Source organism: Tenrec ecaudatus, chromosome 1 (genome assembly GCF_050624435.1).
Source record: "Tenrec ecaudatus isolate mTenEca1 chromosome 1, mTenEca1.hap1, whole genome shotgun sequence".
Classification (NCBI taxonomy): Eukaryota; Metazoa; Chordata; class Mammalia; order Afrosoricida; family Tenrecidae; genus Tenrec; species Tenrec ecaudatus.
In genome coordinates, this window is record NC_134530.1 from 67118457 (window position 1) to 67140608 (window position 22152).

General features: G+C 46.7%; 1 protein-coding gene across 1 annotated transcript; it reads left to right on the forward strand.

Moving 5' to 3' along the window:
- Positions 1-230: 230 nt before the first annotated feature.
- PPIH (peptidylprolyl isomerase H) lies at positions 231-20857 on the forward strand. Its single transcript, XM_075554775.1, has 10 exons — positions 231-382; positions 711-775; positions 1132-1155; positions 1406-1450; positions 2486-2528; positions 10444-10536; positions 13234-13321; positions 13781-13821; positions 14939-15017; positions 20679-20857. Exons 1-9 carry the CDS (start codon positions 317-319, stop codon positions 15005-15007), a joined length of 534 nt encoding a protein of 177 aa, XP_075410890.1. The 5' UTR covers positions 231-316; the 3' UTR covers positions 15008-15017; positions 20679-20857.
- The last annotated feature ends 1295 nt before the right edge of the window (positions 20858-22152 follow it).

The window sequence follows — 22152 nt, forward strand, 5'->3', positions numbered from 1 at the left end:
GCATGGAAAGGCTTTCTCCCTCGTTCGTAGCGCGAGCCGCCCGTGAACACCGGGGTTACCCAGGCCCGGGAAACACTGCAGCCGCCGGAGTCCCTCGCGAGGACTGCGGTCAAGAGCCCACCGCGTCGGGGGCGGGGCGTCGGGGCGTCGGGGCGTCGGGGCGTCGGGGGCGGGGCGTCGGGGCGTCGGGGCGTCGGGGCGGGGCGTCGGGGCGGGGTCCGGCCTTGGCCAACTTTGCGCCTGCGCCGCAGGGCTGGGATTCAATTTTTGTGTGTGACCCTCCCGCTCTCCTTCCTTCTGCTTCCGGGTCGGAGCCATGGCGGTGGCAAATTCAAGCCCCGTCAACCCTGTGGTGTTCTTTGATGTCAGCATCGGCGGCCAGGTGAGGGGCAGGCAGCCCCCCGGCCCGGCGCCGACGGGGGCCTGCGCGGGGCCGCAGCGGGAACTCACAAACCTGGGCGTGGCGAGCCCGGGAGGCCGAGAGGGAAGATGGGCCGCCACCTGCAGACCGGTTGGCGGCGGGACGGGGAGGAGGCGGGTTCTTGCCGCGTCTGGCGCCCGATGATGGAAGGATTGGGCCGAAGACCGAAAGGCAGTGGAGGGAGGTTGCGCGCGGCGTGGGAGGGGAGGGTGGGCCAGGCATTCCCACTCCTGGCCGGGCCTTGCCGCGCTCGGCCCGGGCTTTTCCGACTGTCTCCTACGGGTTGCAGGAAGTTGGCCGCATGAAGATCGAGCTCTTTGCAGACGTCGTGCCGAAAACGGCGGAGAACTTTAGGTAAGGAGATGCTCCAGCGCTGCCGGATCCACCGGGCCGGAACCCAGGCCCAGTCCGCCTGCGGCATCGTTGACCATCCCCCGCCGCTGTCCACTCACTGCCTGCCCTTGAGACGTCTCCTACCTCTGGGGATCGCTCTGTGCAGATCGTTCCCGTTTTGTTTGCTCCTGTGCCAATTTCTGTTGAGGGTCTGTGTGACTGGGTGTCGGGACATTGGTTTGGCGGGTGGGGGTCGGGGTTGGGGGCTACCTGGCTCTAGAGTAGCTGGCTTTAATGCCTGTGCCCACCCCTCCCCAGAGGAGAGGCTTGCACAGCCTTGGTGTCATGATGATTGAATCGTTCCCTCTTCCTTTCAGGCAATTCTGCACGGGAGAATTCAGGTCAGTCTCCGACACGGTTGCCTTTACTGCCTGTTCTTGTTGGGGATCTTGAGCCAGCTGGGACGCACAGCAGCGTTTGGACACTGGGTTAGGGCGTTACACCCCAGGGAGAGGTGTCGCTGCAGTTTCTTTTCACTTCTCACCTCTGCTCTCAGCTATTTTTAGAAAAGCCCTTTTGAGTCGGGTGTGTGTTACCCTGGAAAGTTCTATGATTGCCGGTTTTCATTCCAAATCTCTCTTCTGGTTGTAGAAAAGATGGGGTTCCCATAGGATACAAAGGAAGCACCTTCCACAGGTAAGCTTTTGGCAGCTCCCCCTGGGAGCTTTCAGGATTGCACCTTGGAGGATTAGAAAGAGAAAACCAGAGAGTAAGTCTTAGATCTTAGGAAGAACATTTTTTATGGATTCAGTAACTCATTTGAAAACTTATTAAAGTGTTGTAACTGCTTATACTCTTCCACGAATTCCTTTTAGCTATTCAGAATAGAAATTACCCATGATTCCCACATTCTGTTTTTTTTCATTACCTTGTGTGGGTAAATGCAGATTATTTTTCAGTATAGTTGCACTCATAAGTGTATGCACCTTACATCCTGATGCCATTTATACCTCCTTCTTAAAATAGACACACAGGGGCTTTAAAAAGTTCCGGGGAAAATAGAATTCCAAGATAATTTAAGGGATTTTCCCAGGCATTTTTATTGAAGTGCCCTGGATTATTATTATCCTAGGTTGATAATTTTTCATGATAATGACAGTGGCAATCTCCAGGTAGCATTGTTTCCATTCAGAGTCTGCCTCAAAGGCCTCATTGAAATTAAAAACAATAATTAACAGGCCACTTGCAAGTTGACTTTAAGTTATGGTCTCTAGCCCTCCTACCATTCCTGTGAGTTGGTAGGTGTTATTTACATTCTACAGTTTGGAAAAGGAGGCTGGGAAAGATTAAGAACCCTGCAAAGATAACATAACCAGCACTTTTTCAACCCTTGTGTGTGTAGCAGATCCTGGGTAGCATCTTACAGACTTTCTCTGTGGTGCTTTCCCCAAAATTGTCATCGAGCCCTTGAGTTGCCATTTGTTTTGGTAGCTATTTTGGGAGTTCTTCCTGCAGGGCTTCAGTCCCTCCTAGTTCTGTTCCTGTACCAGCTCATAAATGAAGAAGCCCCTTGTATGGGCAGTTGTCCCGTCAGTTCACTCACCACAGAAGAGAATAATCACATGGGCAGCCAAAGTGATAAAATTTGAAATCCAAGTTAATCTAACACTACTGTGTTTCTAAAGCATAGATATTTCTTTCTCTCAGAATTCTTTGCTCTCTCTTTGGCAGGGTCATAAAGGATTTCATGATCCAGGGTGGAGACTTTGTAAATGTAAGTTCTAATCCTTTCTTATCAGAGACTTGTAGGTTTGTTGTTATTGCTACCATGGCTGCTGTTTTTGCTACAGGTCCCAGTCTTCAGGTTGGAGAACAATCCAGTTTGATGGAGTTTGGAGGGTAGTGGTAGGGAGACCATTTAGGAATGTTAGCTACTATTTACCACCAGGTGACAAACATCTGCATTTTAATTCATTCACCAGTATTCATGGTGCAAACCGCAGCCAGAAACTGGAATTTGTGCCATAAGATGCTTGGCTCTGCCGACAGACCCACACTTATTAAAATTACATGAAAAATACTTAGAATTTAGGTACAAATGCTCCCCCACACCCACTGCTGGTATCCCAGAGCCTGAAAAGCTGTGTTTTTCATCAGAAGTTGATTCAGGAAGCAATCAGGAAGAAAGGTAGATACCTAAAGGGGGTACTTCCTCTGTTCTCCAAGGACCTAGTGGAATATTCCTTCACAGACAAGCATGTTTCTCCAGAATGTGTCCCCATGGTAAGCTTTATAGCCCACCACCCTTCCACCTCAGATGGTGCCAAATAAGGCACTTTTTGAAAATCACAGCTGCTGTTCTCGTTGCCCATTCATTTCTGTGCAGCACTCTGATTTACTCAGTAATATTTGGTTATTATGTAGTTGTGTTGGTATTTTCTTGACTCCAAGAAACATCCTTTGTCCATGTTTCTTGTTTTACTTTTATTATTCATGAGGTTTTAAGATGCCTCTCTTTCCCAGCCTCTATAGGGTTACAAACCTGCAGGTTTTAGCACAAATCAGGTTTTCATAGGCATGATGTTGAAAGTTGAGAAGTTTAACCACAAAATTCTGTCCTTTTGATTTCTCTTTAGGCAATAGTAGATGGGCACATCGTTCGGGTTCATTTTCTGTATAGTGCCCATTAGCTGGACTTCGATAACGACTCCCTTTAGAGGTTAACGATTCCTTTAGACTGGCCTGCCCTGCCCTTACCTCCTCCCATCTCCGGACGCCCACTTTCCTTATTTATACTGCCTGCCCCGGTAGACCACTCCTAGCCATGTGGAAGGAAGCAGGGCTTGTGACTACATTCTTTTTTGTTGGTAGTGAGAAAGGCTGCCTTCTTTCCTTTCTCTCCATAGGTTCCTGGGGTTTGACCCACGTATATCCGCTCACTTGCTGATGGTTCCAGGGCTAGACATTAGTTACTGCTTGGAAAGACTAGTGCAAAGAAGAGAATCACTGACTGCGCTTGCTGTCCTGCATGCACGCTGCATGGCAAAGTGGGTTAAGACAGATGTAGTTAGGTTAAAATTTAATACCTTATCATTTGATCTCCCTTTTGACCTATTTTAAGGTTGTTTTAGTTTTTAATATTTTCTACTTTCTTTTTGATTGCGGCTTTCCTGTATAACTTGGTTATTGGCTGTTGTTGTTTTTTAAAGTATGTTTTTCTACACAATGAGACCCAGGATTGGTAAATCTAAAGAGAGAGTACTGGATTGATGGTTTGGGGGAAGTGGGAAGCTAAAAGCAATGAGTGCAAGAAAGAAGAAACTACTCTAAAATTGGTTGTGGTGATGACTGTAACCATTTTATTGGGGGCTCATACACTCTTATCACGTTCCATCCATCCATTGTGCAAAGCACATCTGTACATTCGTTGCCCTCAACACTCTCAAAACATTTGCTCTCCACTTAAGCCCTTGGCATCAGCTCCTCATTTTTTCCCTCCCTTCCCCTGCCCCTCCCTCATGAACTCTTGATAATTTATAAATTATTATTTTGTCATATCTTACATTGTCCAATGTTTCCCTTCACCCACTTTTCTGTTGTCCGTCCCTTAGGGAGGAGGTTATATTTAGATCCCTGTAATCGGTTCCCCCTTTCCAACCCCACCCTCCCTCCATCTTCTCGGTATCGCCACTCTCAGTACTGGTCCTGAAGGGATCATCTGCCCTGGATTCCCTGTGTTTCCAGTTCCCATCTGTACCAATGTACATCCTCTGGTCTGGCCAGATTTGTAAGGCAGAATTGGGATCATAATAGTGGGGGGGAGGGGGAAGCATTTAGGAACTAGAGGAAAGTTTCATCATTGCTACACTGCACCCTGACTGGCTCGTCTGTGACCCTTATGTAAGGGGATGTCCAGTTGCCTACAGATGGGTCTTGGGTCCCCAATTTGCTCTTCCCTCTTCACAATGATTTGATTTTTTTGTTCTGATGATGCCTGATACCTGATCCCTTTGACACTTCATGATCACACAGGCTGGTGTGCTTCTTCCATGTGGGCTTTGTTGCTTCTGAGCCAGATGGCCGCTTGTTTACCTTCAAGTCTTTAAGACCCCAGATGCTACCTTTTGATAGCCGGGCACCATCAGCTTTCTTCACCACATTTGCTTATGCACTATGTACAACTCTTCTTCATATGATTGAGCTGTTGACTTTATGATACGTAGGTTATGTGCCAATAAAAAAAGGAAAATCACCCTCAATTTCACCTGTCAGGTAATATATTATTGGCATTTGGGATGATAATCATTTATATTACTTTTGCATATATGTGTGTCTGTATATAATTTTTAACAGACTTATGAGCACATATATTTTCTAACATTTTTGTACTTGTCAGCATTTTTCCATGTCCTAAAGTCTTGTAAATGTCTTTTTTTTTTTGTAAATGTCTTCTAACAACTGTCTAATACTCCATTATCAACTAATTTATTTGATCAATCCAGTATGTGTTGTTGTTTTTAATAGTGTATTAAGTGAAAATTTACACAGCACATTAGATTCCCATTCATCATTTCAGAGACAAGATGATCCGTGACATTGGTTACAATCCCAGTAGTGTGTCAGCACTCAGCAATTTTATCCCACCTGTCATTTATTCATCTGATTTTTCACCCCATCTTCCCTTCTCACTTTTGCTTTTGTGTAAATATTGACCGTTTGTTCTTGTGCAGTTGATTGTTTAAAGGAGCATTCCTCAGGGTTATTAGTGTTTATTTTAAGGCCAATCTATTATTTGGCTGATAGGTGACCTATAAATCTTATCAGTTAAAGAGTATCTTGTGGCAATAGTCTTGAGGTTTCCTCTAGACAATGTGTTCTCAGATTTATTCAGCCCATATCCCTAACAGTTAAAAATGTTTGTACTATAATTTATAATCCAGGATAAGTATAGGTGTCTGTTTCAGCCTCCCTTGGTCAGCCTAGTGCCACCCGCCTCCCCAGAGGGGTGGTGGTAGGGCATTGCGCATTTTGGGAAACACTAATCAATAAATCAGGTCTTTTTTTTTTTTAATGACTTTGCCTTTTGGTCTACACATTTCTCCCATCATCAGTGATACGTTTTATTGTATCTTTGGTTTGGATGGTAGTGGTGTTCAGGTACCATCTAGTTCTTGTGGTCTTAGGTTAGAAGAGGCTGTGGTTTGGATGGACCATTCGTTAAGTCCTGTGGATTCATTTCTTCCTTGAGTTTTTTGTTTCCTGCAGACAGGAAGAGACCAATATTTGTATCTTGGATGGCTGCTTGCAAGCATTTAAGACCCCAGTGCTACTCACCAAATGACGTTGTAGAACATTATCATTAACTGTCCCATGAGGCTGTCATTCCAGGAGTATTGAGGAGTTAAGTTGCTTTCTGTTGTTTTCTCAAAATAATAAATTTTGTTCTTTCCCTAATTTCAGCAACTAATGAATTTCTAGATTCATTGGGGAATTGAAAATGAAGTTTTTTTCTATCCCTTATATATATGTTCTTAGTTACCATTAAGTTTCCAGTATGTAAAGGTAAAATAATAATAATACTCAGTTGCCATTAAGTTGATTCTGACTTATAACCATACCAAACACCAAACTCACTGCCAGGGAGTCAATGCTGACTCGTAGCGGCCCCTGTGGGTGTCTGTTTATGGGAGTAGAGCCCGGTCTTTTTCCCACTGAGCTGCTGCTGAACGGGAGCTGCAGCCCACGTGTAACCGCGACACCACTGTCCCGTGCAAGTCAGCATAGAACTATGCTCCAAATGTTTAAATTTTTTTCTTAAATTTTATTTGTTATTGAGAATATACACAGCAAAACATAGACCAAGACAATAGTTTTCCACATGTATAATTTAGTAACATTTTTATATTCTTTCGTTGTATAATCATCATTCTTCCTCCCTTATTAACATGAACTCAACTGCCCCGTGAGGTTCCCATATGATCTTTTGAATTGCTGCTGTTGGTTTGGACCCATGTAGAGAATTCCTAAAGCAGCCTAACCCGTGAGGTGGACCTTTTTTACTAGAGAAGTTCATGTTCGTTTTTGAGAAGACTTCAGAGGATACTTTGGTTTAAGATTTAAAGATTATCTCACTGTAATGGAGTTGGTGCTGATTCATTGTAACTCCCTCTGAGTTTCTGAGACTTGTAACTATTTACGAGAGTAGAAATCCCAGTCGTTCTCCCTTGGATCTGCTAGTGGTTTCGAACTGCGGACCATGTCAATTGCAGCCCAAAGACTCACCGCTATACCCCCAGGGCCCCATAAACACATGATTAGCTCATTGATTAGGGAGTCCCTGGAAACTTACCCTAAATCTCCAAACCAAGAAACCGGTTCTTGTGGGGTGTTTGGTTGTGTGTAAGCAGCCCTAGCGGCTCCTTGTTTTTTCTTTTTCTCCCCCTTGTTGGTGTAGTAGCTGTATCATGTGATTTTTCTCAGTTCCACTTCGTACAACGCCTTAATGAGTGCCTTTCCCGCCATCACTATTCACCCCCTTATCCTGCAGGGAGCCCTGATGGTGTTGTGGGTTGTGTGTTGTGTTGCTGACCACCAGTTGCTCCATAGGCTAAAGGTGAGCCTGTCTGCTCCTGTCAAGATTTACAGCCCAGAAACCCAACTCCGCCCTACAGGTTACTGTCAGTGGAATGACCTGATTCCATTGGCTCCTGCCCCAGATAAACACTGATAAGTGTGGTCTCTATACCATTGACGTTTCTTGTCTTCTTATATAAGGTGAGGTCATACAATCATGGTCCTTTTGTGATTGGCTTATTTCATTTATTGTAATACCTTACAGCTCCATACACACTAACATGCTTCAAGACTTCAGCTATCCTGCTGGCAGGATAGTATTCACTGGATGGCTGTGCCACCTTTTTCTCTGTTCATCTGTTGATGGGCATTGAAGTTGTTTCCACTTTTGGCTACTGTGACTAGTGCTGCAGTTTACGTTGGTGGACGGGTCTCTTTGAGCCCTGCCTTCAAGTCTTGGGGAGCTACATACCCACGAGTGGAATTACTTGGTCACATGGCAGTTCTGTTTTTTCGTTTCTTGAGGCATCACCACATGATTTCCCACAAGAGCTATGCCATTGTGCACTCCCATGAGCAACGGATAGAGGGTCCGGTTTCCCCGCGTCTCATCAACACCTGCTACGTGCTCTCTCTCTTAATCCTAGCCCTCCTGGTGGGAGTGAAGGGTATCTCATCATGCCTGTGAGCTGCATCTCTGATGGCTAATGATGTTGAGCGGCTTTTCATGAGGGTGAGGGCTTGTCGAATGCCTTCCCCATAAGGTTTTCCATGCTGGCCTTGTCAGTAGAAAGCTCACACATAGTGATACACACGTGGGCTTATGAACAGTAATCCTCTACCATTTAGTTAATGTGAATAAATTTGCTTCACATTCATTTATTCATCTTGTCCAGTGAGTTCCAGGCTCATAAGCTGACTCAGCCTCTTAACTGCACGTTTAGCTTGAAAGCCAGCTGCTACCATGGAGTCGGTGCCTGCCCACAGCAACTGCCAACACGGGTTCTCTGGCCCGACATATTTCTGGCCTCATTGTTCTCTCAGGGAGCATCTTTGCTTTGGTTTTGAAACACAGACTCCCCAAAGCCGCCTTAGGTAACTCGTCAATGAAGGGGTATGCCTGTTCAGCTAACACTTTACTTACAAAGGACGGCAGCCCACCAGATGCGCTCACAATTTGCCAGCCTCTGATCTAGTCTGCCCAGCAATACCGAGAAAAGGTACGCTCTGCCTCCAAGGAGCCTCAGCATAGTCTAATGCCATCGTTCTTAACCAGGGCTTCACCTCGGGATCACTGCAGAAGCTGCGTGTGTTTGTGCTTGGAAAGCCCTCAGCCGAATCTGGTGCCTGTCTCGGCTTGAGAGCCACTCGTAGCAAGCACGGCTGGTGATTGAAATGTCATCAATAGTAACTTGAAGCATCGGACAGCTGTTTTTCAAATTTACCCATTACTATTTTTTTAACGTAACATCAGCATTTTATTGCTTTGTCAACAAACCATGATGAAGCTTAGAACTGGATCACCTGGGCCTTTCTCCTCTTGTCTCCTCCCAGTTCAGATGCTGCCCTCTCTTAATAGGCGCCATTCTCTGCGCTCTGCAGTGGGGACCATCGCAGTCACATCTAAAACACTCTTCTGTGTAGTTTTAGCTTTTCTTGAAAACCGACGTAGTCTGCCCACCATATAGCCACTCCGCTTCCTGTCCCATTGTCGCTCCCCTGGGCACACAGAGTCACTGCCCTTCTTGTACTGTGTCACTTTGTGGGCTTGGGGTTTGCCACACTCCTTACAGAGAGTCCGGCAGGTTCTTGGAACATTAATAATGTTTATGAAGTTCAACCAGCATGAAAAGAAGCTCCTTTAGTATTCTGAATCTTCAATGAGGTAGGACTCATTCTTATTTGCAGATGAGGAACCTGGAGCATAAAGAGGAATAATAACTTGCTTAAGTTCATACCTAACTTTTATGTGATGCAGGGCAGGATTCAGATTTCAGAACCCATAAAATAGAGATTTTTACATTGCCTCTCAATCTAGATATTTAGAGTAAGTAGAGAGGCTTATAGTGAGCTCAGGATCTTATAAAAGAAGGAGGAGGGAGCTGTGGCCTCGTGTGGGGGTGAGGGAAGGTCCTGAATTCATAGGGGACTTCCGCAAGGGAAAGAGGCAAGCAAGCGATGGGTGTTCTAAACAGAAGGAACAGCAGGGACAGATGGCTCAGAGGCACGGAAGAGCATGGATGGGGACAGACAGCCCAGGAACTGCTCTAGCTACTGCTAGGGCTGTGGTCAGGTTGCTTGGTGAGACTGACTTCAGCTTGCACACTGGACAAATGGAGAGCATGATATTAATGCTCATTCCATGGGCTGTTGGAAGAACAAAGAGAGAATGCAAGCAAAGCTTTTTCGGAAAGAAATTTGGATTTATGGTAAGGTTAACGAGGTGTTTCATGTGCCTTACCCAGAGGAAGACATAGAATGGGAACTGGAAAAGCACATAGAACCAAGCTGTCTTTTGTCTCTCTCCAGTGCTCCCTACACATCTGTTGTCTTCTTTCCCATCTCTGCTCCAGCTGTGGAAGATAGTCAGCTCCAGCTTCCAGAGTCGATGTTACGATTGTAACCCCCAGGATATTAGCTAGACCACTTCTAGGTTCCCAGAGAAGGAACTCTGATTGGTCCAGCGTGAGTTAGGTGTCTTCCTTTGGCTGGGACGGTGATGCCATGCTGCACAGTTTGAACTACCAGGAGCTCACCCACCCTCCTGTATAGTTTTGGGCAGGGAGTGGCAGTCAGCAGTTCTATCCAACTTGGGCAGAAAAATCTAGGAATGGCAAGGATAGATGTGTGATCACGAAACTTGCTTTTTACTTTGCCTCTGTCTCAGTGTATCTTTCTGGAGGCTCAGCTGTGAGCAGTTTTACCACTTGTGTGCTGTGATGGGTTTGGATGGGCTTGCTTTGACTCTAGGATAGGGTGAAGGCAATGAAGCGCTAGCTGACCAGCAAGTAGATCTTTGAGAAGCTAGGGATTAAGTCCAGTAATAGTCTTTCTATGGGCTCCTGGGGACCAATCACCCCAAGTCAATAACACTTCTCCCCTTCCTCTCTGCTCAGGGAGATGGTACTGGAGTTGCCAGTATTTACCGAGGACCATTTGCAGATGAAAATTTTAAACTCAGACACTCAGCCCCAGGCCTGCTGTCCATGGTAAGTGATGAGGTCGAATTCAACGTTTGGGATTAGATTGACAGCTCTCCTCACTTAGACCCCTTATTACCCCCTCGCCACACAGCCCTTCGCTTTCTGGTCACCCCTCCCCTTACCTCCTTCTCTGTTCCCTTTCCCTCCTCTGTCAGTGTCCCAGTCTCCACCTCTTGACCCCACATGCAGTCTGTCCTGATAGCTCTTCCACTTGGCTTCGGCCTTTCGTAAGTCATGAGCATCCCAACGTGGCCTCCGCCCTCGAGATGTTACATTTTATAGGACGGTCACACGTGCGAAAGGACAGCCCCGTAGATTGCAGTCCGCGCTGTCAGTGGGTGGACGGGAAAGAAGCTCTGGAGCGTAAGCTCCGGGGGAGCCCACAGGTGTGCGCATCTTAGCAGCTGAGGCCTGGGGCAGGCTTGGTAGAGCTCATGAAGGACTTGATACCAGTGACAAGGGAAGGGAAGCCATTTCAAGTGCAGGTAACAGCGCACGCGGCGCTCTGTGCTCATGAAAAGGCAGGGCGTTCGCACGGACCGGAGAGAGAGTGAGCGGGTTGCTGCGAGCGGATGAGGGTGGACATGGCCAGTAGAGACGGCTGCGTCTGGCGCAGAAAGAGCTTTAAATGCCCGAGGAAGGCCACTTGTGGACTTCCCTTCATAGACTCTGGAGAACCTTATCATTTTGGGGGTGCCATGTCACTGTTGCAGAAAAAGACCCTGCCTGCAGTGTGTGTGGCAGATCAGAACGGAGAGGCTAGGGCAGAGAAGGCAACTGGGAGGCGGAGTGGGGCCAGTCCAGCCAGCAGTGTCCAAGCCCCCTTTGGACAGCACAGCTGGCAAGCAAGGGGAAGGGTGCCGAGTGGTGTCCCTGCTGCCAGCACATCTGTTTGGACTTGGCAGTGACCTGTGCCGCTGTGTGGGTGGCCCTGGCCTCTCCCCTCTTAGACCGGCGCTGGTTGTGCAGCCACATACTCTGTCTCAGAAGGCTGCAGCGTGCCTCCTCCGGCAGGCCTCTCCTGGCCTCACCACAGGCTCCTGAGTGCAACGCCGGCCAAATGACAGAAGCACGGTCAGAACAATGGCGGCCGGCCGTGACTTTTACTCCTACGCGCTCTGTTGACATTCATTCGTTGTGATCCTCTCCTTGCCCCTCTGAGTCTGGTACAGATGAGGAAACTGAGGCAAGGAGAGGTTGTGACTAACCTAGGACTGACCACACAGGTGGGGGAGGGGCAGCGGGGAGTGGGGCCTGGCCGTGGGGCCCCATAGGTCCAGAGTGTGTTCTTACCCAGGAAACCATAGTGCTGGGAGGCTGAACCGATGGATGCTTGAGAGCAGTGTGTGCGCTGTAGGCATGTTGGATCGTTGTTTTTGTGCCTGATTACTAATAAATGTTGGTGCACGGAGCAGCAAAGAGACCAACAATCGGTCAGTAGAATGGAATGGAATTCCCTGAGCATTCCATCCCTCCATTCCAACAAAGCCTACTCTGGCAGCCTCAGGCCATCCCTTGCTTTCACTGAGGAAAGTCTCCTGAGCACATTAACAGAAAACAAAAATAACTTAAAGGGAGAGTTCAGAAATAGAATCTAAAACCCCTAATTAGAGCGCATCCTTCGACAGTAGCTTGAAACACTTCCAGTATTTCGTACGCGCTGCTGTTTGCATGGAAAGCCACCAGTTGAAATCCATTGAGCCTCTGATCAAGGCTAGCTGCTAACTCAGTTTTGTCTCAGCGGCATGACTTGTATGAGGCCTATGCTTCCTATTAAACTTTTTCCATTGTCTACTCAAAAAAACGAAAAACTTTTTTTTTAATGGGGAAGCATGCAATACAACTATTATAATTGTGCTCATACTGTTGTGAGGCAATGCTGATTAAACTCAGCTTGCAAAAGTCTGACTGCAACATATTAAAGGAAGTCTGGGTAGATCAGTGTATAACGTCCAAAAGTACCCTCGGAGGAAAGCCCCTGTACAATGTATCGGTCACTCCACGTTGTAGCTGCAGCCTGCTCTTTTGTAGGGCATGGAGAAACACCGCAATAGAAAAACGGTTTCAAGGGAGGAAAGAGAAGGAATGAGGCTGCAGAGTTCTGGAGGCTCGATCTAAATACTACTTTTTCCTGTACAGTTCAGTAATTAAGGGTTTGTGCATAGCTATCTAAGTATGTGTCCTTGTCAAGCATCAACATCATTACTGAGGCACAGACTCCTTCCTGGCAGAGCGCTAACATAACTGCTTCCTGTGCCCTCTTAAGATTATCATGAACATTTGTTACCATTTTTATGGTCTAGTGCAAAGCTGTTTGGACAAAGCGTCTTTATTGTGTGGCTGGCTGGTGGGTAAGATGCAACTGTACTCTAATTATAGTTAGTATTAGACTAAAATAGCAAATTGTACCCTCTGTTTGCTCCCATCATAAAAGCTCAGTGGTAGGAGAAATGCCCATGCATTTGTTATGGCTCCAGCTCTTCGTAGACGGGGGGTGTATATTTTGTTCCTGTCTGTGTCCGTGGGCCCTGGCCTGAGGTCTTCCTCAAAGTAGTTATTCAAAGAAGGTTTGCTGAAAGGAAACCGGACCAATCAGGGCCTATTTTGCTCTCCCAGCCTCAGTGCCATGAGATTTTCGGATGTGTTACCCGTCAGCTAGACTAGCGGGGAAAATTCACTGCCAATATATTTGGTTTCCATCAGGCAAACAGTGGTCCCAGTACAAATGGCTGCCAGTTCTTCATCACTTGCTCTAAATGCGATTGGCTGGATGGGAAGCACGTGGTGTTTGGTGAGCCCTCTCCTGTTCCGTTGTTCCAGGCCCTGTTCACCCTAGGGAGGCTCCCATGGGAGTCAGTCCCCAGAGTCTCTGATTTCACTGCTCTGAGTAGTAGTGGGAAGGTGGGGAGGCGTGGGCTTAGAGACTGGTAGCAGGAACAAAGGGCCCGGCTGATGTTTTGTGTGATGACTGAGGGTACATTGTGTTGGTGGGGGGAACGCTAAAGAAATGCCACACACAGCCAGCAGGGCTCAGGGGGCTTTGCTATCACTCAGGCTTGGGCTTGGGCCCACCTCTGCTACTTAACTAGATGTGACTTTGTTGCGCAAAACACTTCCCCCCCCTCTGAACCTCGGTGTCCTGAATCTAGTCAGAAGGTCAGGTGAGAGAGGATCATGACTGAGAAGGGGCGTGGGGAGATGGAGAATGTATGCAAATGAGAATGAAGTCCAGCTCATACTCTTCCTACAGGAAAAATCATCGACGGACTTCTGGTGATGAGAAAAATCGAGGTGAGTCCTTCCTTTCTGGTCTGGTGGTACCTGAGCGGTGTGGAGGTGCTAGAGAAGGGCCAATGGGCTCTAGTCCTTAGGCCCACTCTTCCTGGCTCCCTGACATAGACTCCCTGGAATGCAGAGCAGAGATGCCTCCCCAAATTGGTCTCTCATGCCCCCACTCACGTTGTCCCATGCTGGCCTCTTCACATGCTTGATAAAGTCCTACTGCTCAGCATTATATCAAGGTCCTTAATGATCTGGTGTCCCTGCCCGCCTCTCTGTGGCCCCTTCTACCTGTGTGCCGCCCTATGTTCTAATCCCATTATGCGACCAGCTCTTCTTTAAATACAATATGCACAGCTTGTTTGCAGGGTGCGATCCACACCCTTGCCTTTGCTCGTGCTGTTTCCTCTTCCGAGAAGGCTGCGCTCCTTTCCGCTCTTCCTCTTGGAGACTCATTCATCCTCTAGGCCCTCTTCAGCTGTCACCTCCTGTGAATCCTTCCACGACCCTTTGGCATGTATGTTACTGCTAGTCAATGAATGAAGGAAGACCGTCGAAGAACTGATGCCTTTGAATTTTGGTGTGGTGAACGAGCAAGCCTGGGTCGGAGGAGTACGGCCAGGAATGCTCTTTACAAGTGAGAATGGCAAGACTTCAACTCACATACTGTAAACATCTATCTGACCAGGAGACACCCTTCCCTGGAGAAGGACATTGACGCTTGGCACCTGCACAAAAAGAGGAAGACTCTCGAAGAGGTGGATTGACACAGGGGCTGCACCAGTGGGCTCAAACCTAGCAAGGGCTGTGCAAGACCGGGCAGTGTTTCATTCTGCTGTGCAGAGGGTCGCCGTGACTAGATGGCACCTAACAATTTGGCACTTTACAGTGATGAAATTCCCTTTTGTAGCTTAATTATATCATTACATACCATAGGCTAGATATTTTACAAATGTTCTCCATTTTCTCTTTGATCTGTCCCATGTGCTTTATCTGTTTGCTGGGCTGTGGCTTGTCATTTCGATCTCAGTCCTCCATCCTCAGCACAGGGTCTGGCAGGAATCAGTAAGTGTGTGATGAATGCATGCATGTGTGAAGGAATGAATGTTCATTGTGCTTTGTTTTCTAGAATGTCCCTACGGGCCCCAACAATAAGCCCAAGCTGCCTGTGGTGATCTCACAGTGTGGGGAGATGTGAACTGTATTAGGTGAGTCTGTCTTTCTTCCCTTGCTTAGGCATCATACCCCAAAGAATGCAGCATGGTCTCGTGCAAAGAAATTTAGGTTTGAAGACATGGGATTGAGACCATTTCCTTGCATGGCTTTGAAGAATTCATCCCCCTTTCTGAGCCTCAGTTTCCGCATAGTCTAATCGTGGTATTATCTTCTAAGGTCATTGTCAGGATCAAAAGAGAAACAGACAGGAGAGGACTTTGGTTTTGTATCACTTTGTAGTTTATAGCCTACCTGTTTGAAGACCGCTCTGGCAGGTCGACAATACTCCCCACTCAGTAGGTGCCACTAAGAAGACCAGGAGACAGATGCGCCTGGCATGCCTTTTACTACAATTAATGCTGTAATTCCAGACCCTGGTTTTGTGTTTGTCAACCTCATATGTACATGTCACACATCTCAGTTCACATAAACGCACTTCCAATCATACTGCTAGGTTCTGAGTGTGATAAGTAGGCCTGGAGGAGGGGGAGGGACCAAGAATTGAGCGATTTTACAACCTTTCAGGAGGATATGATCAATCAGATGACTCTCAGAGGGGACCACCTTTATTGTTTTTGACCACTATTAGATATGTGAGAAATAATAAGAAGAACTTCTTGCTATTAGGGTAGAAAATGTTGTCAATTGTTTTCATTTATATATAAACAGTTTTATTGTTCTATAATTCGCCTCATTCAGTAGTTGGCCACATCAAGCAGAGGTGTACGGTCATCAGCATAATCGGTGTGAGGACATTTCTTCATTCTTGTACTCATCATCATTAGCTCCCAGTTACTCTCCATACACGTACCTACCCTGGGTTTCATGCAGGATGGTTTTTAATTAACTACAATAACATGGAAAACAGATCAGAACTTCGAGCGCAGCAAAAGATATTAAAACTTTTTAATATTTTAAAGCCTGCAGAAACTTGGCAGAATAGTACATTGATACCCAAATGCAGTTAGATTCACTATTAATATTCTTGTTTTATCATTTTCCTTTGATCCTTGTTTTTCTTTCCCTCTTCCTTCCCTTGTAATTGTCCCTCTTCCCCGCTTCCCTGCCTCCTTTTTGATCCCCAAAGTGACTAGAGCTTTTAAGGAAGACACACACACACACACAAGACACACCATGATCCCATCAAGGTTTACGTATTTATATGTATGAAGAGTATGATTGCATTGTGAACATTTTCATACAAACTAGATCAAGTGAGAGCCCCCGTGGCAACATGCCTCGCTTCCCCTCCGAGGTCCCGTTTATCCGGTTGGGAAATGTCCAGCTGTCCAGCCTGTCCAGCTCTGGGAGTGGTTGTGTTCTGTTAAAGTGACATCGTGCTGAAATCCTCCTCTCCCCCTCACCTCTGTGTATCATGCCGTGGGGATTTTCCTTTCCGTTTGTGTAAAGTTCTTCCCCGGCCCCAGTGCTGTAGTAGTGTGCTGGGAGTCAGTGTCAACTCAGTGGCAGTGTGTTCTGTTTTTCTTGTGCTATGCTTGTTTCTATAATATTTGATGAGCCCTGGTAGCACGGTTGATTAAGTATTGGCCTGCTACCCATTAAATCAACAGTTCAAACCCATCAGCTGCTCTGTAGGAGAAAGATGAGGCAGTGGGTTTGGGATTAGTATATAAAATTCTACAGGGTGGTTATGTCACAGTTTATTTTACCCCTCTCTGGTTGATAAGATGGTTCTCTTTTTATCACCAATGTTACAGTGAAATAAGAGTTTCTTTGTGTAAATATGCCAATATATCTTTAGCTATCCAAAAGTAGACTTATGGGTTAAAGTGCATATACACTTTTAAGTTTATTTTTTGCACTTTTTCTTTTAATACATCCAAATTGTATTTGGCAGTTCACATTTCCATGTAAGTGCCTTTTTCATCTTGATATTATCATAAAATATGCCAGTATAATTAATACCAGTATACAATATATTAGGAAAAATTCTTGCTCTTAGGGTAGAAAATGGTATAAATTATTTTCATTTGTAGTTATGAATAATACTTTTAAAATATATTATAACTGCTCTCTCCAGAATATAGTTGAAGAAAAATTGGCAATGTGTTGCCTGTCTTAACTTTGATGATATTCTTTATTAAATAGGAGTTTTAAATTCTGATGCGGTCAAAATTTGTATCTCATTTAAGAAGGTCTTTATTATCTCAACTCATGATGTCTTTTATAGAAAACCAAAAGGCAAACTCACTGCCATGAGTCCGTGCTGAGACCCCTGTGGGTTCCCAAGACTGTAACTGTTTACAGGGATAGAAAGCCCAGTTTTTCTCCCAGAGAGCAGCTGGTGGTTTTGAACTGCCGACCGTGCAGATAGCAGTCCAACGCCTAGTCACGACACCACCAGGGCTCCTAGTTTGTTTTTATTATAGTCTTATGTCATTTATACAGTTTTCTAATATTGCTAGGTGTTATTGTTAAAGTTATATAGAATTTGTTTCTGTAGACTATAAAATAGGACTCTGCCCTTTTCCCAAAGGGAGATCCCGTCGAATGCAATGCCATTTTAATGACTGTGCAGATGTCCGTGACTTACTTTGTGTTCAACATCTGCACTGACAGGCATTCAGCAAACATTTAATACATGAACGACGTGGGAGGGAGAATGCCAGGCATTTTCAGCAGGGAGCTGGTGTGAACACATGCTGAGGCTGGAATGCACACATGTGTGCTAGGAACTGCACACGAGCCTCTATCGTCAGCCACAGGTCCCTTCTCAGGCCCAGCTGACACCCTGAGCTCTCCTGTAGCCAGTACCGGCGGCTTCCAGCAGTCAGCTTGCTCTCTCCCTTCAGTACCTGCCCGCCACTCCCCTCTCTCATTCTTTTCTCTGCTGTAATGTCACTAAGGTTGACCTCCCGTCCTTTTCCATCTAAAGATTGACCACTGATCACTGCCAGAGGCAGAAGATGATCAAATGGATAACATTTATTAGAAACTTTTTTGATGTGTGATCTTTATTGTATTTTTCTGCAAGTGAAGTTACTTCAAATCCTTTTGGGCAGTTTATTTATGAGGAGGGGAATACTCAACCCTTCCCTCTTTCTCGCCAGCATCAGCAGCTTCTACGAGCTTTGGCCCATGGGAGCCCTTCTTTTCAGCCTGCACCCCAGCAGATAGTTCTTGGGTGGCCATTCAGCATTCCAGAGGCTCCCCAGAAAACAAACATCCAACTGACAATCCTTCCAGCAATAATGGAAATGTCTTATCTGTACTGTAAAATATGATGGCGAGCTTTCTTCAGTTCATTGTTCCTCCCTTAGAGATTTTGATTTAGTGGAACTAGAAAGCTATGTATGCTATAAGCATTTAGATGCTTTAGGTGGTACTGGGACAAATATCTTTAATGTTACATCTTAGAAAAAAATATGTTGCTAGCACAACATATAGGAACGGGCAGATGCTATAGCTTAGGAAAAGGCAAATTTCAAGGTCAAAAAGTGGGTAGGTTGAAAAATGAATTGTTCTTATGGATGGTAAATATAGCCTCTATTCTAGTGAGCTGATTCCATCCTTCATTCCACAACCGTGGCTTGTGTGGCATATAAGTTCGAGAGGCTCACAGTCTTGTGGGGAAGCTGACAGTTACAGTACAATAAAGCACTGGATTAGAGGTTTTAAGACAAGATACAGGAAAGATGAGTGTCCGTATCTGCCTGAAGTGGTTGGGAAAGCGGGCAGAAGAGGTGATGCTTCAGCTGAGTCTGAGAAAGACTGGAGCTTGGCAGGTGGCTAAACCTAGGGAGGGTATTCCAGGCATGGGGACCAGCGTGCACAAAGGCCAGAGCAGTGACGGATGAAACAACACATGAGTCTGTGTGGCCGAAGCAGGAAGGTTTGAAAAGGCATGAGAGGAGCCTTGGGGGAGGCCTTTGCTCTAAGAAATTCAAAAGTTACCTGAGGGATGGGCTGGGCAGGGCATCGGGCAGTATGTATATTTCCCCTCCTGGTCCAGGAGAGTCTGTGGCGCTTCTGTAGGTCTTGAAGGAGATACCCAGTCTCCAGGGGCAACAGGAGCCGTATTGGGCTGGAACGATCTTATGGTAAACTGTAATCTGGGTGGGCTGGAGACCAGAGAGGAGTCCCAGCCAGGGAGGAGCGGTTCCACGTGATTATGTGAAGGTGTGTAGGGAACCCAGAGATTTGGCAGCAAATGTACATGTGTGCTGGGTGTGTGGCACTCCCTGCCCCCAAAGTCAGCAGCCCTGCCAGCTGAAAGGGGAAGGGAGGAGAGAATGGCTCCATTGCAGTCCGGGCTAGTTAGTGTCGCAGCAAAGTGCACTGCAGAATAACCCATCGGACCACCTGTCAGTGGATACCAGCGGGCCCTAACCCGAAGAAAGGGAGAGCCCTGTGTGTCTAAGGTAAATCAGTGACAGTGTCGAGGTGTACACTATGGTCTAGGCATTCCAAGTTACTGCTTTAGAAATTTCTTCAGTAACACATACTGTAAATGATCGTCCTCTGCCTTGGTGTCATTGGGGCTATGTCCTTATGGGCTGCTCACCACAAGGTCAGCAATGCAAAACCACCAGCCGCTCAGCAGGACAAAGGCGAGGCTTTCTACTCCTGTGAAGAGTTGACAGTCTTAGAAGCCCAGAATCCTCGAGGGTTGCAATGAGTCAGCATCGACCCATGGCATGGAGGTTCGTGCTTGTTCTTTTTAACTCTGCAGAGTGAAAATAGCAGAGACTTTGTTTTCTGGCATTTCTACCTATCTACCTACATATGTGTGTGTGTTCGCATAATACAGATTGTATATATGTTGTTTTAATTAATCCTACTTCCTCCTGGGAACCTGCCCATAGCTGTGACTGCCATCACTTTGGGAAACTTGCCCTGGTCCCTCTTCTTCCTTCTCCAGTCCTAGGGGCTACCACCCACCTGGTTCCTCTCTCCATTACATTTAACACAAATGTGTTGATCTGTCTTCCAAGAGACTGAGACCTGCTGGAGTGGAGACTATGCTGACCGACCAGCACAATGCCTGGCCTGCGAGAGAGCTCAGGCCCTGGGGCACTGTGTAATTCTTTGACACACTTAGAAAACCCAGGGTGAGACTTCCTGCAGTATGACATCCGGGAGGAGGAGAGGTGTGGCCACATGGATGTGTGGCAATGTACTCACGTGTGTCTTAGTGCAGCTAACTCCGTGGCCATAAACAAGGGATGTGGCTTTTGCTTTCTCTTTCCCCTGGTGACCAAGGCCTGGCCTTCGAGGAAGAAAGATTTTTCTTAAGCTCCACGGAGCCACCAAGGTCTGGCAAAAAGGACACAGGCTCTGGAGCCAAGTAGACCAGAAAAATCCCTCCACCATCTAGCAGTCTTTGCACGCTTCGGGGCTTAGAGGCAATGGTGGAGAGTAAATGTCCAACCAGGTACTGGGCATGGCCAGAACTCCATAAATGTTAGCTTCCTTCTTCCCGTATTCTTTTTCCTTCCTTGATTCCTGTGCCGCACATTGCGCCACCCTTCTCTGGGGACAAAGGTCTTGGGGGTGGCAAGAATCAGACCCGCGCTCTCTGGGAGAGGACTGGGAGGGTAAAGGAATGCTGGGCGCATTGGCCCTCCAGCAGCGTCCTGGCTGTGAGCTGCTGCTTCCCTCCCTCACCAGTCTTCACATCTCCCTCATTGTAGGCCTTCCTCCTGGCTGAGGCGCTTGGTAAAATCATCTGGACTGGCCCCTGGATTGGCCTCCCTGCTTGCTGCTGCTGCTGCATTTGAGCAAGAGACTGTGGAAGTATCAGAAATCCAGGATACAGATTTTCAGTTTTAAGTGTTTGGCTGTAAATAAACTTTTTTGTTTGTTTTTTTAATTTGTTTGCTTGGTTTTGTTTTTGTTTTGTTGTTTGGCTTTTAGTATATGTGTTGTGAACTGACTGTAATGACAGCCTCCAGGGGCTTAGTGTCAGAGGCCAGCACAGATCAGAGCCCGGCCCTTCCTATGGATGCTTGATCTTTGGAATTGCAAGCAGTTGTTGCAGCCTCCTTTTACATAGAAGGGCTTAGTTCTTCTTTGAAAGTAAATGTTTGCAATGTTTGTTGCAAGGATGTTCCCACTGGGTTCACTGGTTTCTTCAGAAACCAATTGGGGGCGCGGGTGGGGGAGCAAGTCACTGACTTGAGATGTTCTCCGGACACGGGTGGCCATTTGGTAGAAAGTGTCCCAATCACAATGCAGTAGGGATAATTTAGTCAAAAATCTCAGTTTGCTTCTGGAGGAGAAACTCATGTTCCCTATTGCAGTCTCAAAGTTGTTGAGGGGTTTTGCTGATTAAAAAAAATGGGGATCATTTTTAAATGATTAAGCTCAAAGCTAGTCATCATCAAGTCAGCCCTGACTCCCAGTGACCACTGTAGGCTTTCAATAGCTAACTTTCTGGAAAATCGTGTTTCTCCTGGTGGGCCTCTAGAGAAGTAAGCCTTCAACCTTGTGATGATCCGGTGGTCACACCACCCAGGACCTCCCAGTTCACCCATGACACTTGAAAGGATCAAAATATGAGAATATGAGTGGCTTTTGGTAGGAAGTACTCCAACATACAAAGATGCTGCCGAATAGAGTGTAAGTATGCTGGGGCCCTTTGGGCGCTACATTGCCTTGCCTCTGCTCTCCAGTCCGTCTTAGCTTCTCTAGACTGCAGTAGTGGCAGGGTGCGGAATTCTATGACCGAATAGAAGCTGGATGGTGTCCTTTCAGTCCATTCGTCACTGGGCTCTATAGTGTAACTTAGCAGCCCTAGAGCCCTTGTTAGCACAAACGGTTAAGCTTGAAGAGTGGAAAGATTCGTGGCTTGATGCCACCGAGAGGCCTCAGAAGACAGACATGGCAATCTGTGGTGGACGCTCCACCGCAGCGGACGGAAGCCCTTTGCAGCTCCTCTGCTCTGCACACGCGTCCCTGCACAGAGTGGGCCTGCGCCGGCGTTTTAACCCCTTCCATCCGCATTCTGTCGCAGTCTCTGTCCTAGACACTGGAGCTGCAAAGATGAGTGAAATGTAGACACTGGGTGAGCACAGATTCAATTCAAGGTGGTGAATAGGAGAAGGCGAGCCATTATGGTGGCAGAAAACTCGTTTTATTTACAGCCGTGCTTTTGTCACTGTAGCA

Bases quoted from the DNA above. Each gene is read 5' to 3' on its own strand.
- PPIH (XM_075554775.1), top strand. From the start codon at position 317: ATGGCGGTGGCAAATTCAAGCCCCGTCAACCCTGTGGTGTTCTTTGAT. The intron at 1,451-2,485 runs GTAAGCTTTTGG...TCTCTTTGGCAG, and splicing joins AAAGGAAGCACCTTCCACAG to GGTCATAAAGGATTTCATGA. The intron at 13,322-13,780 runs GTGAGCCCTCTC...CTCTTCCTACAG, and splicing joins TGGGAAGCACGTGGTGTTTG to GAAAAATCATCGACGGACTT.